General features: G+C 56.9%; 2 protein-coding genes across 5 annotated transcripts; one reads left to right on the top strand and one right to left on the bottom strand.

Annotated features, from left to right (window-relative positions):
* Positions 1-688: 688 nt before the first annotated feature.
* On the top strand, positions 689-10,798 carry OCLN (occludin). 4 transcript variants are annotated; one of them, XM_074530981.1, is made up of 8 exons: positions 689-716; positions 3,895-4,592; positions 5,966-6,124; positions 7,999-8,138; positions 8,827-9,024; positions 9,445-9,616; positions 10,054-10,095; positions 10,214-10,798. In XM_074530981.1, exons 1-8 carry the CDS (start codon positions 704-706, stop codon positions 10,313-10,315), a joined length of 1,524 nt encoding a protein of 507 aa, XP_074387082.1. In that variant the 5' UTR covers positions 689-703; the 3' UTR covers positions 10,316-10,798. The 4 variants fall into 4 exon arrangements, with proteins under 4 accessions (XP_074387082.1, XP_074387081.1, XP_074387083.1 ...); XM_074530980.1 differs by having other exon boundaries at positions 8,788-9,024; XM_074530982.1 differs by lacking the exon at positions 689-716 and adding an exon at positions 2,150-2,262 and having other exon boundaries at positions 8,788-9,024.
* Positions 10,799-11,332: 534 nt separating this feature from the next.
* Positions 11,333-14,698, bottom strand: LOC106630156 (nuclear receptor subfamily 2 group F member 6; the record flags this gene model as incomplete). The annotated part of the gene is given in 3 exon segments (XM_074530984.1): positions 11,333-12,832; positions 13,495-14,031; positions 14,604-14,698. Coding segments are annotated over 3 exon segments (907 nt in total), but the record flags the coding sequence as incomplete, so codon positions are not given.
* Positions 14,699-16,369: the final 1,671 nt, after the last annotated feature.

Below are 16,369 nucleotides of genomic sequence, written 5' to 3'. Positions count from 1 at the left end.
ACGTCACCGTCACCTCTCCGTGCCTCAGTTTCCCCCAGCTGGAAAATTGGGGGGGGGGGGGGAATTTGGGGGGAGCACCCCTGGATGCAATTCTGAGCCCATCCCCCACCCCCTGAGGGGGGATCAGGGCCCCTCCCCACAGTGCTGGACCCCTGCCTAGGGTCCAGTTCTGTTTCCTCCTTGCTGTGGGGGGTCGTGGGTGGGATTTGGGTGGGATTTTGGGGGGATTTGGGGTTTTTTGGGGGGGCTGAGGCACAAATTAAAGGAGCCTGAACTGGACATGTCGCTCTCTGTTCGGCCTGGGGGCGGGGGGGTTGTGGGGATTTTGGGGAGGTTTGGGGGGTTGGGTTTTGGGGGGATTTTTTGGGGTTTTGGGCGGATTTTGAGGGATTTTTGGGTTTCCCCCTCCCCGTGAGCTCCCCCCGCCCTGGGAACTTTGTGGAGGTGACAAAACCCCGCGTGGGTTTTTGGGGCAGATTTTGGGGGACCCCAGACCCTTTTTGGGGCGCCAGGAGTGTGAGGGACACTCCGCGGGTAGGGGAGTGGGGTGGTGGCCCCGTGCGACAATCGGGGTGGCGCGAGGCTGTCAATGATTAACGCGCGGTGCCGGGCAGCGGTGGCACTGGTGGCACTGCTGGTCGGGCACTGGGGAGCAGCCAGGGGACATCGCTCTGTGCCCGGGAGCCGCGTGTGTCCCCTCCCCATGCGACGGGCAGGTAACGGCGGTGGCAGGGGACCGGACACCGGCCATTGTCCCCAAGGGCTGGCGCGGGGAGGGGACAGGAGGGGACACGGGGTTCCTGAGCGTCACCAGCGGATGTTTTCCGCTCATCCCAGCCCACACTGGGGGGACAGGGATACCCCGAGGGACACGGTGGCCTCGCGGCGCCACCAAAGAGGGATGACCGCAGGTGGCCCGTGGGGGAAACTGAGTCACGGTGACACCGCGGCTTATGTGTCCCCTCCAGGGGTGGGCTCGAAGCGTCAGGAGCCCCCCGGGGATGCCGCGGTCGCCAGGAGCGGTGACATCCCCGCGAGGTCCCCGCCGTGTCCCCCCGTACGGCGACAACACCACCTCAGCGCCGCCACCCCCCGTGTGGCGATGTCGCCGCCAGCGCGTGCCAGGCGTGTCACCTTCGAGGACGAGCTGGTGACAGCGCGGGGGACTCTCGGTGCTGCCGGGGCGCGGGGGAGGCCGGGGGACGGCGCTGGGTCCCCAAAGGGGCTCCAAAAAGTGTCATCGCGGCCAGACAATCCATCCCGATCCCGGAGGGATTCATCCCAGCATTCCCGATCCCAGATGGATCCGTCTCAATCCCTGTTGGATCATTCCCGATATTCCCGATCCTGGCTGGATCCATCCCAGCAGGATCCATCCCAATCCCACTGGGATCCATCTTGGAAGGACCCATCCCAACATTCCCGATCCTGACTGGATCCATTCCAGAGTTCCCGATCCCGGCTGGATCCATCCCGATCCCGACTGCATCATTCCTTGCAAGATCCATCCCGATATTCCCGATCCCGGCTAGATCCATCCCAACAGGATCCATTTCAATCCCGGTGGAATCCATCCTGGAAGGATCCATCCCAACGTTTCTGATCCTGGTTGGATCCATCCCGATCCCAGTGGGACCATTCCCGACTTTCCCAATCCTGCCTGGACCCATCCTGGCAGGATTCCTGTATTCCCGATCCCGGTGGGATCCATCCCAACAAGATCCATCCCAACATTCCCGATCCCGGCTGGATCCATCCCGATCCCGGTGCCACTGGAGCCGCGACAATCGGGGACGGCCGGGGACACCCCCCGCGCCACCCCGGCGTCCCCTCCCCTCATTTTGAGGTTTCTGGGGAGGCCCCGCCCCCTTTTCGCCCCCCCCGGATGTGTCCCTTGCCCCTTCCACAGGAACTGGGATAATTAAACATTATTAATTCATTAATTACCTTTGGTAATTAAAAAAAAAAACTCCAAGGTTTTTTTCGGGGGGGGGGGGGGCGGGACGATCTCAAGCATTCCCCTCTTTGGGGACGCTCCTGTCCCCAACTTCCCCTTTTGTCCCCCCAGAATTTCCCCAAACCTCCCCCGGGGGCTCCTCCCGATTGGGCCCCGCCCCCTTTTAACCCCTCCGTGCCCGGTGCTGCCCCCCGCCCTCCCCGGGGGCGGGACCCGGGGCCGGTGCCGCAGCGCCGCCGCCGCCGCCGCCTCTGCCGCTCCCGGCTGCCATTTTAAGGTGAACAAAGCGGCGGAGGAGGCGGCAGGTGAGCGGCTCCGCGGTACCGGGAACCCCCGGTACCGGCACCGGCAGCGGCAGCGCGCGAGGAGGGCGGTACCGGAACGGGAGGGAGCACCGGGGGTCTCCGCTCCCCGCTGCAAAAGGGGGTGGTTCGTCCTTCCCTGAGGCACCGGGGGCCTCGCCGGGCTTCTCTCCGGCACCGCGGGCCGGACCGGGAGCGGCCACAGGATTCCAGAGCGGTTACCGGGGTCCCCACCGGCACTAGGGTCCCAGCCAGTACCAGATTCCAGAGCGGTACCGGGGTCCCCACCGGGTCCACACCAGTACCGGGGCCCCAACAGGTTCACATCGGTAGCGGCCCCGGGATTCCAGAGCGGTACTGGGGTCCCCACCGGCACCCGGGTCCCCGTCGGTTCCGGATTCCAGAGCGGTACCGGGCTCCCCAACACCACCGCAATCCCCTCCGTGCTGACCCCGGTGGTGCTCCCGGTACCGGAGCCGTCCCCGGCCCGGCTGCCACCGCGCTCCGGTCCCTGCTGCGGATCCCGGTGGCCTCCCGGGCGTCCCAAGTGGAGTCAAATGGGGGGATCCGCCCGGGACCAGGAGATTTGGGATCGGTGGGACCGGGGCATTTGGAATCCGTGGGATTGGGAACCGGGACCTTTGGGCACCCCCAAAACTCCTCCCTGCCCCTCCCGAGGGTCCCGCCGAGCCCCAGTACCGCCGGAACGGGCGCCCACTTTGAGTTTCCCACAGGAACTCGCCTTTCCCCCAGCGATTTGGGGTTGTTTTTGTTGTTTTTTTTCTGGAGTCTCTGCATGGCACGAGGGGGTCCCCACATTAATTTTGCTGATTTTAACCCCCCACCCCAAATTTTCCAGCCGCTCTCCTCGTGGCTCTGCCTCACGCGGACTTGGTGATTTTAATTATTTTTAATTATTTTGATTTTGATTGTGATTATTTTGATTTTTAATCCGTCCGGATCAGCTTAGGCCCCCTGCTTCCCATCGGGGAATTCCAACAATCCCAATTAATTCCCTGCCGGCTTCGGGCTGTTGGGGACAGGGAGGTGACACCGGGAGCCTGGGGTGGCACCGGCTGGTGACTCACCGTGCCTCAGTTTCCCCACGTCAACCCACGGTGACGCTGTGCCTCAGTTTCTCCATGAAACTTTTGTGGCGTCTTTTTTATGGAGTCTCCAAGGTTCTTGTGAGGTCTCCAAAGTTTTTTTGGTGGGGTCTCCAAGTTTTTTTTTTGGTGGGGTCTCCAAGGTTTTTTGGGGGGGAATCCCCGGTATTTTTTGGAGGAGGGTCTCTGAATTTGTTTGTGGGACCTCCAAGGTTTTTGTGGGGGTCTCCAAGGTTTTTTTGGTGGGGTCTCCAAGGTTTTTGTGGGGGTCTCTCCAGGTTATTTTCGAGGAGGTTTCCCAGATTTTTTGTGGGGTCTCCAAGGCTTCTTTGGTGGGATCTCCAAAGTTTTTTGGACACCCCAACTCTGTGTGACAACCCTGTGCCTCAGTTTCCCCACACAAACCGCCGTGCCTCCCACTCCCTCTCCAGCTGGGTGGCGACGATGACAAAGGGACCAAAGTCCTTCCTCCACCACCTCCTCCGGCGACAGAACCTCCCTTGAGCATTCTGTCCCCTGTCCCCTGCAGGGATGTTCACCAAGAAACCCTACGACAGCGCCTACGGGCCACCCCCCGCCTCCTACGGGCCACCCACGGGTGACTATGGCTACGATTTCGGCGCCCGCTCGCCGCCACCGGGCTCCTACTACATTGAGGACGTCCCTCAGCATTTCTACAAGTGGTCGTCACCGCCGGGGCTGGTGCGACTGCTGGAGGGCGCGGTGATGCTGCTGTGCATCGCCGTGTTCGCCTGCGTGGCCTCCACGCTGGCCTGGGACTACGGCTACGGCTACGGCGGCGTGCTGGGCACCGGCCTGGGCGGTTTCTACGGCTCCGGTTACTACGGCAGCGGGATGAACTACGGCTACGGCTATGGGGGATACTACGGAGGCGTCACCAACCCGCGGGCGGCCAATGGCTTCATGATCGCCATGGCCGTGCTCTGCTTCCTGGCCCAGCTGGGGCTGTTGGTGGCCAGCTTGAGCAAGTCCAGCAGCTCGCGGTCGCGCCGTTTCTACCTGGTGGTCATCGTGGTGTGCGCCGTGCTGGCCTTGGTGATGCTGGTGGCCAGCATCGTCTATGTGGTGGGGGTGAATCCGCAGGCACAGATGAGTGGCGGGGGGTACTACTACAGCCCGCTGCTGGCCATGTGCAGCCAGGTGTACGCCGGGGGCACTGTGCTCAACCAGTACCTGTACCACTACTGCACCGTGGACCCGCAGGAGGTCAGCGGGGACACCCCGGGGGATGGGGGCTACTGGGAGGGAATGGGGACCACCAGGGGACGGGGACTACCAGGAGGGGAAAGGGACCACGAGGAGGGGCAGGGACTACTAGGAGGGGATGGGGACTACCAGGTGATGGGACTACGAGGAGGGGACAGAGACTACCAAGAGGGGATGGGGGCTACTGGGAGGGGAGGAAGGGCTACCAGGGAATGGGGACCACTAAGAGGGGACAGGGACTACCACGAGGGGATGAGGCTATCAGGAGAGAATGGGGAGGAAGGACCAGCAGGAGACAGGGACCACCGGCAGGGGACAGGGACTACCGGCAGGGGACAGGGACCACCGGGAAGATGGGGACCACCGGGAGGGGAAGGAAAGACCTCCAAAAGATGAGGGAAGGACCACCAGGAAATGAGGGATGAACCGAGGGAGGGACCTCCAGGAGGGGAGGGAGAGACTGAGGGAGGGAGGGAGACCAAAAAATGAGGGAGGAACCCCCCGGGGGTGAGGGAAGGATCCCCACAGAAAGGTTTGGGATTCGGGAAGGGCAGAGAAAAATTTGGGATTCAGGAATCAGCCCCGCCCCCTCGCTCGCCTCCCCCCTGCTCTTCCCCGAGCCAGCCCCAAACAGCAGCGATCCCAAAGCATTCCCGGACCCCGGTGCCAGTCTCAAATCATTCCCAGATCCCAATCCTGGTCCCTATCCCGATCCCAATCCCGGTCCAGGTCCCGCTCCTGGTCCCATGCCTGACCAGGCCGGGGCCGCTCCCCCCGCCAGGGCTGGAATTGGAATGCGGCGCTTCCAGCCCGGCCGGCGGAACCGGGAGCGCCCGGGGCCGCCCGGGACTGGCACGGGATGGGGGCCCGGCAGTGCCCGGCTGGCACCGGGAGCCCCCAGATCCTGCCCGTCCTTCCCAAACCCCGAACCTTCTCAAACCCCCAAACTTTTCTGTCGGTTTAGAATCACAAATCTTCCCAAATCCCAAAGTTGAGGTTTGGGAAGGAGAGAAAAGATTGAGAGGAGTGGGGTTTGGGAAGGTTTGGGAAGGACAGAAAAGCTTTGGGATTTGGAAAGGTTTGGGGTTTGGGATTTGGGAAGGACAGGGAAATGTTTGGGATCTAGGAAGGTTTAGAGTTTGGGATTCGGGAAGGTTTGGGGTTTGGGAAGCATACAGAGAATCCTTGGGATTGGGCTCACCCAACACCATGAGGATTTTGGGGATGAGAGTCCTGATGCCAGGAATCCCTAAACCCCAAATTCCCAAACCCCTGAATCCCCAAATTCCCAAATCCTGAATTCTTGAACGTGGAATCCCCAAATTCCCAAATAATTCCTGAATAATTCCCGAATAACCCCTGCACTCCCTCAGGCTGTGGCCATCGCCTGTGGGTTCCTGACTGTGCTCCTGCTGTGCCTCATCTGCGTCCTGGCGCACAAAACGCGCAGCAAGATCTGGAAATACGGAAAACACAACATTTACTGGGATAAAATCCCTGCCGAGCCCCAGGGACCTGACGTCGAGGAGTGGGTGAGAGCTGCGAGTTCAGGATTTGGGATTTGGGGTTGTTTGGGACTTTGGGATTGTTGGAAATGTTGGATTTTGAGGTTTTCAGATAGTTGGAAATGCTGGGAGTTTGGGATTGTTGGCATTTGGGGATTGTTGGGATTGTTGGAATTGTTGGGAATGTTGGGATTTTGGGAGTTTTGGCAGTTTGGGATTGTTGGAAGAGTTGGATTTGGAGGATTTAGGGGATTTGGGGACACTGGGAAGGGGTTTGGGGACACTAGGAGGGGACTTCGGGGGAATTTGGGGACTTGAAGGGGTGTGTGGGGACACCAGGAGGGGTTTGGGGACTTCATGTGGCGACGTCAGGAGGGGATTTAGGGACCCCAAGAGTGCTTGGGGACACTGGCAGGTGACACTGCCAGGTGACACCGGGGCCACGGCGGCGCGGTTTCGGTCTGGCCAATGATTAACCGGGAGGTGGCCCTGGGAAAACCCGGAGTGGTGGCATTGGATGGGGACCTTGGGGACATCCCAGTGCGGCCAGCCAGCGTGGCCCGGGATGTGTCATCTGCTGGGGGATGGGTGAGAGTGTCATAGCGTTCCCGTGGGAAGGGTTGGGACAGTGGCTTTGGGGACACTCCTGTCCCTGTCCCCTGTCTCTATCTCTGTCCCCTGTCCCCAACTCCTTCCTTATCCCCTGTCCCTCTCCCCATCCCTGTCCTCTGTCCCCTGTGTCCCCATCCCTCTCCCCTGTCCCCAAGCCACCACTCCCAGTCCCGTGTCTGTGGGGCCATGCTCTCTGTATTGATTTTTATTTATTTTCATTTTATTTAATTTTATTTATTTTCATTTCTTTTGATCCTGCCCGCCTTTATTTGCTCAAAGCCCCTCCCTGGCCGAGCATTTCCTGTCCCTCTGGGGACATGGTGACACCCCAGGTGCCACCCCAGGTGCCTCCCCCCCATCGTGCCACCTCCCCTGCTTTGGGGATGTCACCCCCTTTGGGGACATCTCTGTCCCCAGATGCCACCACAGCTTGGGGACACACCGGGTGGCCCCCAGGAGGGGACAGCGGCGGAAGTGGTGTGTCCGGCCGGATGTCTCCAAGGCCACCAAGGCAGCAGGGACCGGCGTCCGGCACAAACAACCCACAAAGGGCCGGAAGGAAGGGGACAGGGGACAGCCGGATGTCCCTTATCCCCCTGTGGGGCCACTCCAAACCTCTGGGGGCGTCACCCTGAGGGTGGCACCAACCGCCAGCCCTGTTCCTTTGTCCCTTTGTCGCTGTCTCTCCACGAGCATTTGGGGTTTTGGGGTTTTTTGGGGGTTTTGGGGTTTTTGAGGTTTTTGGGGTTGTTGGGTTTTGGGGGTTTTGATTTTTTTGGGGTTCTTAGGTTTGGGGGTTTTTGGGTTTTGGGGTTTCTGTGTTTGGGTTTTTTTGATGTTTTAACTTTTAGGGGGTTCGGGTTTTTGAGGGGTTTCTGGGTTTGGGGTTTTGGATTTTTTTGGTTTTGGAGTTTTGGAGTTTTTCGGTTTTGGCGTTTCTGGGTTTTGGGCTTTTTGGGTTGGAGGATTTGGGGGCACTCCAGGTGGGACAACAGCCCCTGGTTTCCGTGGACTTTATGCTGGATTTCTCAGGGAATTTTTGGGGATTTCTTGTGGGATTATCAGGGATTTCTTGGCGTATCTTCAAGAAATTTTCTGGGGTTTCTTGGTGAATTTTCAGGGATTTCTCAGACAATGTTCAGGGAATTTTCGGGTGCTTCTCAGTGAATTTTAGAGATTTCTGCGGAATTTCGGGCCAATTCCCACGCAAATTTCTCGGGACATTTCTCGCTGGCTTCTCCTTTATCCCAGCTGAGTTCTCCCCCAAAATCCCAAATCCCTTTTTCCAGGTGAAGAACGTGTCGGGCGGGATGAGCGTTCCGGACGAGGCCGCCACCGTCGCGTACTCGGAGAAGGGCGGGACCCCCGGGCCGGCCCCGCCCTACAGCCCCCCCTTGTACAGCGACCCCCCCCAGAAGGGCTGGAAAAGGTGGGGAGGGGGCGGCAGCGCCAGGGGAAGGGATGGGGAATGTGGGGAATATGAGGAGGGGGCGGGAAAAGATTGGAGGGGTCTGGAGATTTGGGGAGGGGTCGGGAGAGTGGTGGAAAAAGTGGGGAAGGGGCAGAAGAAGGAGGGAAAGGTGTGGAGTGGTCGGGGAAAGAATGGGGGGGTTGGGAAATATGGGGAGGGGGCGGGAAAAGATTGGAGGTGTTGGCAAATTTGGGGAGGGGGCGGGAAAAGGACAGAAAAAATGGGGGAGGGGCGGAAGAGGGAGGGAAAGGTGAGGACAGGTCGGGAAATTTGGGGAGGGGTCGGGAGAGGGATGGAGAAGGGTGGAAAATTTGGGGAAAGGGCGAGAAGGGGTGGAGAAAATGGGGAAGGGGCAGAAGAGGGCAGGAAAGATGAGGAGGGGTGGAGAAATGTGGGGAAGGGCCGGGAAAGGGGTGGAAAAAGTGGGAAGGGGAGAAAAAGAGGTGGGGAATATGGGGAGGGGTCTGGAAAGGGGTGAGAAAGTTTGGGAGATGTGGGAGGGTTCGGGAATAGGTGGAGGGGTTGGGAATTAAGGGGAGGGGTCAGGAGAGGGGTGGGGAAGGATTTGAGGGGTCGGGAAAGGGGGAATAACCCTGTGCACCCCCAGGGTCGTGTCCCCGTGTCCGATGCCCCCGTCTCCCACCAGTGACCCCCCCTCGGACCCCCCCTCGCCCTCGGAGGAGCCGGACGCCGCCCATCCCCCCCACAAGCCCCCCGCCCGCCGCGGCCGCCGGGGCCGGCGCCAGCCCGAGGGCTCCCAGGGCTCCCAGTGCTCCCAGTACGACACCGACCCCGCCACCGCCCCTGAGTCCAGTGACGAGCGTGACAGCGAGCAGTGGCACAGGTGACACTCGGGACAGTGCTTCTCACTGGGTCCCTGTGGCCCTGTGTCCCCATGTCTGGTGTCCCCGTGGCCTCAGTGTCCCCAATGCCCCCATGTCCCATGTCCCACACCCAGTGTCCCCATATCCTAATGTCCCCGGTGTCCCCAGTGTCACCAATGTCGCCAGTGTCCCCAGTGTCCCCATATCCCAAATCCAATGTCCCCATATCCCAAATCCAATGGCCCAAATATCCCCAATGTCCCCTTATCCCATATCTAATGTCCCAATGTCCTCATATCCTAAATCCCAACGTCCCCAATGTCTCCAATGTCCCCATATTCCAAATACAATGTCCCCATATCCCATATCCAATATCCCAAATATCCCCAATGTCCCCAATACCCCCATGTCCCCAGTGATGTCCCCATGTCCCCCTGCAGGCTGTACCCCCCAATCAGCTCCCCGGGCACACGGCAGCGCTACAAGGCGGATTTCGGGCAGGAGCTGCGGCGCTACAAGGAGCTCTGTGCCCACATGGACGGGCTCAATGACCGCCTGGCACAGCTGGCAGCACAGCTGGACCAGGTGCCCGAGGACAGCGCCCAGTACCAGGTGTGCCCCTGCTGCCCCCCAGACTGCCCTTGGTGCCCCTTTTCACCCCTTTTTGCCCCTTTTTCCTTCTTTTTGACCCCTTTTTCACCTCCACTCCCCCCTTATTTCTTATCCCATTCACCCCCTATTGTCCCCTCTCTGTCCCCTCTGTCCCTTCCATGTCCCTGTCTCCTCCTGTTCCTCTGTCCCTTCCTGTCCCTCTGTCCCTCTGTCTCCTCTGTTCTTGTGTCCCGTGTCCCTGATCCCACTGTCCTTCTGTCCCCTCCCTGTTACCTCTGCTCCCTTTGTCCCCCCATCCCTTATCCCCTGTCCCTCTGTCCCTGTCCCCCCCATCTCCCCTATCCCTCTCCCCACTGTCCCCCCGTGTCCCCTCTCCCTGACCCTGCTGTCCCTGCTGTCTCCTGTCCCCTCTGTCCCTGACCCTGCTGTCCCCACAGGCGCTGGCTGAGGAGTACAACCACCTCAAGGACGTGAAGAGGGTGAGTTCTTGGGGGTGACTTTTAGGGTCACCTGCCTCTTTGGTGACATCCCCCATATCCCCAAAATGTCCCCAGAATGTCCCCAGACATCTCCTAAAGTCCCTAAATGCCTTCCCAGAGCCCGGAGTACCAGGACAAGAAGCGGGAATCCAAAACCCTCCGGAACAAACTCTTCCACATCAAAAGGATGGTTAGCGACTACGACAAGCTCCGGGGCTGACCCCAAAGGCACCATCCCCCAAAAAAAAGGGACATTTGTAGGGGGGGACACCCCAAAACCCCACCCTCCAACCCCCTCCAAAGACTTTTGTGCCTTTTTTTGTCTTAAAAAATTCCAAAATTTCTCGTTTTGGGCCCTCCCCAGTGCCAAGGGTGGGGGGGGATGATGGCAGCTGTTGGTGTGACCCCGTCTCCACCCCAAGATGTCCCCAGATGTCCCCCACACCCTTCAGGATCTCCCCCAGTGCCTTCCCCTGGTTGTAAATAGGGTTTTTATGGGGTTTGCACTCCCCTAGCTGCCTTAAAGGGGTTTTGGGGGTGCCAAATTGGTGTTTGGGGGACAAAAAAAACTTTTTTGGGGTTTTTTCTGGGGGGAAGGATGACCCAAATCCCAAAATATTTTGTAGGGAATTGGTGGGATCTGTGGGAATCGTGTAATATTTTAATTGTTTTGTAATAAATTAAGTGTAATTGTTGATTTTCATTTAGGGTCGGGGTGAAATGAAAAGGTTGAAATTCCCCTAAATTTGGGAGGGGACCCCAAAACCCCTCCCAGTTTTGGAGGGGAAATCCCAAATCCCTCCACTTTGGGAAGGAAATCCCAAATATCTCTGTTTAGGAAGAAAAATCCCAGATCTTGAGAAACCCAAATCACCCAAATACCAAATTCCCCCCTCCCCACAAAAAACCCCAAACTGAAGAAGAACCCCTGAAATCCCCAATTCCACCCAACCCAAAAAAAAAAAAAAAAAAAATCCCAATTTCAGGATTTTTATGGAATGTTCCCTATTTTTGGGGTGGGTTTGATCTCCTCAGTTCCAATTTTTCTGCTGGATCCCAAATCCAGGCCCTGGGATTGTAGGAAATGTCTTTAATTGGCGTTTGTTAATGGGTTGATATGGCGGAGTGAGGATTCCAATCAGTGAATGGTCCTGGAATCACAAAATCCTGAAATCCCGAAATCCTGAAATCCCAAATCCCAAAATCCCAAATCTTGGCTCATTCCAGACCACCGGAGTTGTAGGAAACATCTTTAATTGGCATTAATTAATGAGTTTATATGGCGGAGCAAGGATTCCATCGGCCGGGTATGGTCCCAGAATCCCAAAATCCCAAATCCTGAATCCTGGCTCATCCTGGTGCCAGCCGGGGAGGACAGTCCCGGGGGGTGGGGGGGTCTGTGTCCCTTGTGTGTCCCCTCCATCTTTGGGGACAGCCTGGGGACAAGGGCAGGGCCCAAGAGCTATTTGGGACAACACTGGGAGCTCTTTTGGAGACAACACCGGGACCCCAAAACTTATGGGGACAACCTCAGGTCCCCAAAACCTTTGGTGACATCAGGACCCCAAAACTTTTGGGGACAATGCCAGGACCTCAAAATTTTTTGGACAACACCAGGACCCCAAAACCTTTGGTGAAAACTCCACGACCCCAAAACTTTTGGTGAGAATGCCAGGACCCCAAAACTTTTTGGGACAACACTGGGATCTCTTCTGGGGACAACCTCAATACCCCAAAACTTTTTGGGACAATAGTGGAACCCCAAAAATTCCTGTGACAATGCCACGACCCCAAAACCTTTGGTGCCAACCCCACAACTCTGCAGGCACAACCCTCAAGGGTGCACCCCCGTTACGGCAGGGCCAGGAGCTACTGGCATTGTGGAGAATTCCATTCCCCTTCCTGGGGAGTGTCCGTCCTGTTCTCTGGCCCATTCCGCTGTCTGGCCCATCCTGCTGTCTGTCCATCCCACTGTCCAGCCTGTCCCTACTATCTGGCCCATCCTGTTGTCCGGCCTGTCCTGTTGTCTGGCCCATCCCATTTTCCAGCCCATCCCGTTGTTCAGTCTGTCCCATTATCCAGCCTGTCCTGTTGTCCGTCCATCCCGTCCCATTGTCTGGCCCATCCCATTGTCCGACCTGTCCCGTTCTCTGGCCCATCCCCCTGTCCATGTGTTCTGCTCTCTGGCCCGTCCTGCTGTCCGTCCATCCTGCTGTCTGGCCTGTCCCATTGTGTGGCCCATCCCATTTTCCAGCCTGTCCCACTGTCCTCCCTGTCCCATTATCTGGCCCATCCCATTTTCAGGCCCATCCCATTGTCCGGCCAATCCCAGTATCCATCTGTCCCGCTATCTGGCTTGTCCCGCTGTCCATCCGTCCCGCTGTCCATCCATCTGTCCCACTGCCCATCTGTCCGTGCGTCCATCCATCCATCCTGCCGTCCGTCCGTGCGTCCATCCGTCCCTACTGCCCGGCGCCGTAGGGCCAGTTGAAGGTGCTGCCGGACAGCAGCATGTCGCGGATCAGGGTCTCGATGGGCGTCTTGCCCACCAGGCGCATGAAGAAGAGCTGTGAGATGAGGGCGGCGGGCACGGCGCGCAGCGCGGGCAGCCGCAGCAGGAGCCGCCCGAAGCGCTGCGGCTGTGACGGGAACTGCGAGCGCTCGTACTCGGTCAGCGCCACCTGCGCCTTCTCCTGCAGCGTCTCCACGTGCGCCGGGTCCGACAGCCCGCAGGCGTCTGCAAGGGAACAGAGAGGGTTTCGATGTGTGGGGTGGCATGGGATCTGTTGGGAATGTCCCCAAATCCAATATCCCCAAAATCCATTGGGAATAACCCCAAATCCATTGGAAACAGCCGAAAATCCAATATCACAAAACCCACTGGGGATATCTCCAAATCCGTTCGGAATAACCTCAAATCCATTGGGAATATCCCCAAGAGAATATCCCAAAAGGCAGTATCCCCAAATCCATTGGGAATATCCTCAGATCCAATCTCCCAAAATCCATTGGGAATCTCTCAAAATCTATTGGGAATATCCCAAAATCCAATATCTCAAAATCCATTTGGAATATCCCAAAATTTAAAGAAATATCCTGAAATTTATAGGGAATATCCCCAAATCCATTGAGAATATCCCCAAATCCATCAGGAATCTTTCAAAATCTCAAGTCCCCAAACCCTCAGAAAAACCCGCAAAAACCTTTCCCTGTTCATTCCCAAATTCAGATGGACCCAACCACCAGCTCTTGGAAAAACACAGGAAAACCTCTCCTTACTCACTCCCAGAACCCCCAAACCCTCAGAAAAACCCTCAGAACAACCTCTCCCTACCCATCCCCAACCCCAAAAACCCTCAGGAAAACCCCAGTCCCTCCCACCCGCCCCCAGCCCCTCACCGGGCGTGAAGAGGGCAATGGCCTTGAGGCAGCTGTACTCGGCCGAGTCCACCTGCAGCCGGTTGAGCTTCTCCACCTGCTCCTGGAAGACCCGGATCTGATCCATGAAGGCCACCACCCTCTCTGCCGACATGGGCGAGGCGTGGAAGCCGGCGGCCGCCAGCAGCGGCGCCATGTGCAGCGGCAGCGCCGACTGCGCCGCGTTCAGCACGAACAGCTCGCTCCAGCTCAGCCGCAGCAGGGCCACCTGGTCAGACACGGGCAGCTCAGGGAAGAAGGGGATGTTCCGTGCCCACTCCACCGTGCTGAAGAGCAGGCGGGCGGCCAGCTCGCAGATGTTGTCGATGCCCATGACGCTGCCCGGCGGCTGCTGCTGCTGCGCGTACTGCGAGCCGTAGCGCGCCGCCGGGTAGGGTTCGGCGCGCAGCAGCTGCGAGATCAGCTCTGACACCGGCTGCCCGTTGAAGAAGTCGCCAGCTGGGAGGGGATTGGGGCTGCTGCTGGAGTGGCTGGGGGGAATTCGGCCCCGCTGCACGGCTGGAGGGGGAGGAAGGTTGGGGTTTTCATGGTGAGCACAAAAAATCCCATTAGATTTTCATCCCAATCGAAAAAATCCCACCACATTTTTATCCCAACCCCATATGGATCTCCATCCTGATCCCACATGGATCCTACTGGGTTTGCATGGTAAACCCAAAAGATCCCACCAGATTTTCATCCTGACCCCAAAAAAATCTCATCAGATTTTCATCGTGATCCCACACAGATCCTACTGGATCTTCATCCTGATCCTGCATGGATCCTACAGGGTTTTCATCCCGATCCCCAAAAAATACCACCAGAGTTTTATCCTGATCCAACACGGATCCTACTGGATCGTCATCCTGACCCCAATCAGGTCCTACTGGATCTTCATCCCAATACCAAAGAAACCTTCTGGATTTTCATCCTGATCCTAAAAAATCCCACTGGATTTTCATCCTGACCTCACACGGATCTCCCAAAAATCTCCAAAAAAATCCACAAAAAAAGAGGAAAGAATTAGGGGTTTTTTCCCCAAAACCTAGGATTCCCAGAATTCCTGGATTCCTCGGGAATTTTTTCCCTACCTTCCTTCCTCATGCCCACTCGGAAGCACTTCTTGAGGCGGCAATACTGGCACTGGTTCCGGTGGTGTTGGTCAATTTGGCAATCCCGGTTGGACCTGCGGGAATCATCGGGATCAGCCGGAATTACCAGGAATTTCAGCCCCCCCAAATCCATCCCAGGAATCCCAGAGCTCATTCCCCAGTTTTTATAGGATTTTGTTGAAATGGTCATTGCTGATGGGTTTTTTTTCATGATGACGCCAAAAAATCTCTTTGGATTTTCATCCTGATCCCAAAAAATCACCCTGGATTTTCATCCTGATCCCCACCACGTCTGGAAACGTCTTTGGGATTTAATTGTTGGTGAGCCCATGGATGCAGCTTCAGGAATTCCATGGAATTCCAGGAATTTCCTGTGGGGTTGGGCCTGAAATCCCTCAGGCAGTGTTGACCCCAAATCCCACGGGATTCTGGGATAAAGGGAGAGAATTCCCCAAATTCCTCAGAGCCTGCAAAAGGATGGATTCATCCCAAAATTCCCAAAATCCCTGGATAAGGGCTCCTGTCTCCCATTCCCACATGGAATCTCCCATCCAACCTCCCCAGATCCCATTCCCAGGCGGATCCCAGAGCAGGAAATCCTTTCCCAGCAGGAATCGGGGTGGGAAAAGAGAATTTGGGATGAATTCTGGGGCCGGAGCCACGGGAATCCCACCACAGAACCTTCCGGAATCCCAACACGGAATTAATTCATCCTCAACATCCCCGGCGCGGCCGGGAACGTGATCCCGATGAAAAGCAGCATCAGGAGCGGCCCTGACGTCTTCATCCAGGCCTGAATTCCCAGAAAACGACCGGGAAAGGCTCAAAGAACTGGGGAAAAAACGGGAATTATCCCAGAATATTTTTTTCCAGTGATGAAAACATCCAGGGGCGCTGCCAAGGTCTGGGAGCAGCAGGAAAAGATCCCAAAATTATCCTGGATTATTTTTTCCCCAGTGGATAATTCCTTGGAATTTTGGGAAAAGATCCCAAAATTATCCTGGATTTCTTTTCTCCAGTGGATAAATTCCCACCATGCCTGTGGAATTTTGCGAAAAGTTCCCAGAATATCCCAGATTTTTCCCAATGGGCAAAATCACCTGGATGATCCCACCACAGCCTTGGAATTTTGGGAAAAGCTCCCAAAATTATCCCAGATTTTTTCCGGTGGATAAAGTCACGAGGACAATTCCTTGGAATTTTGGGAAAAGCTCCCAAAAATTATACCGGATTTTTATCCAGTGGATAAAACCACCTGGGTAATTCCTTGGAATTTTGGGAAAAGCTCCTCAAAACTCATCCCAGATTTCTCCCAATCCCAGCAGGAATTGCCTCAATCCCTCCCCAGCTCCAGGGGCGGCACAGGCCAGAATCCAAAATGGAAAAATCCAAAGGTTTTTTTCCCCCTTTTTTTTTTTTCAAAAGCCAGGAATTGACTTGGGAATTTTTGGCTTTTCCAGAGGAACAAAGCTCCAGGATCCCGCTTTTGTTCTGGGAATCCAAAGCGGCCCCAAGCTCATTTGCATATTCAAAATGCCTTTAATTATCGCTCCCGCTAATTACCCGCCCTAATTAAGTCATTAGCACAGCCCGGGCCTTTCGGACCTTCCCAAATTTCCCAGCTCACTGCCTCCTATCCCATTGGAAAACTCCAGGGGGGATTTTTGGGAAAGGTTTTCCCGATGCTGGGGGAAGGTTCGGCTCTTGGGAAAAATCCGGGAGGAATTTACGGAGCTTTTCCCGAA

This window comes from Zonotrichia albicollis, chromosome 33, assembly GCF_047830755.1.
Source record: "Zonotrichia albicollis isolate bZonAlb1 chromosome 33, bZonAlb1.hap1, whole genome shotgun sequence".
Classification (NCBI taxonomy): Eukaryota; Metazoa; Chordata; class Aves; order Passeriformes; family Passerellidae; genus Zonotrichia; species Zonotrichia albicollis.
This window is presented reverse-complemented; position numbering and strand designations above follow the sequence as displayed.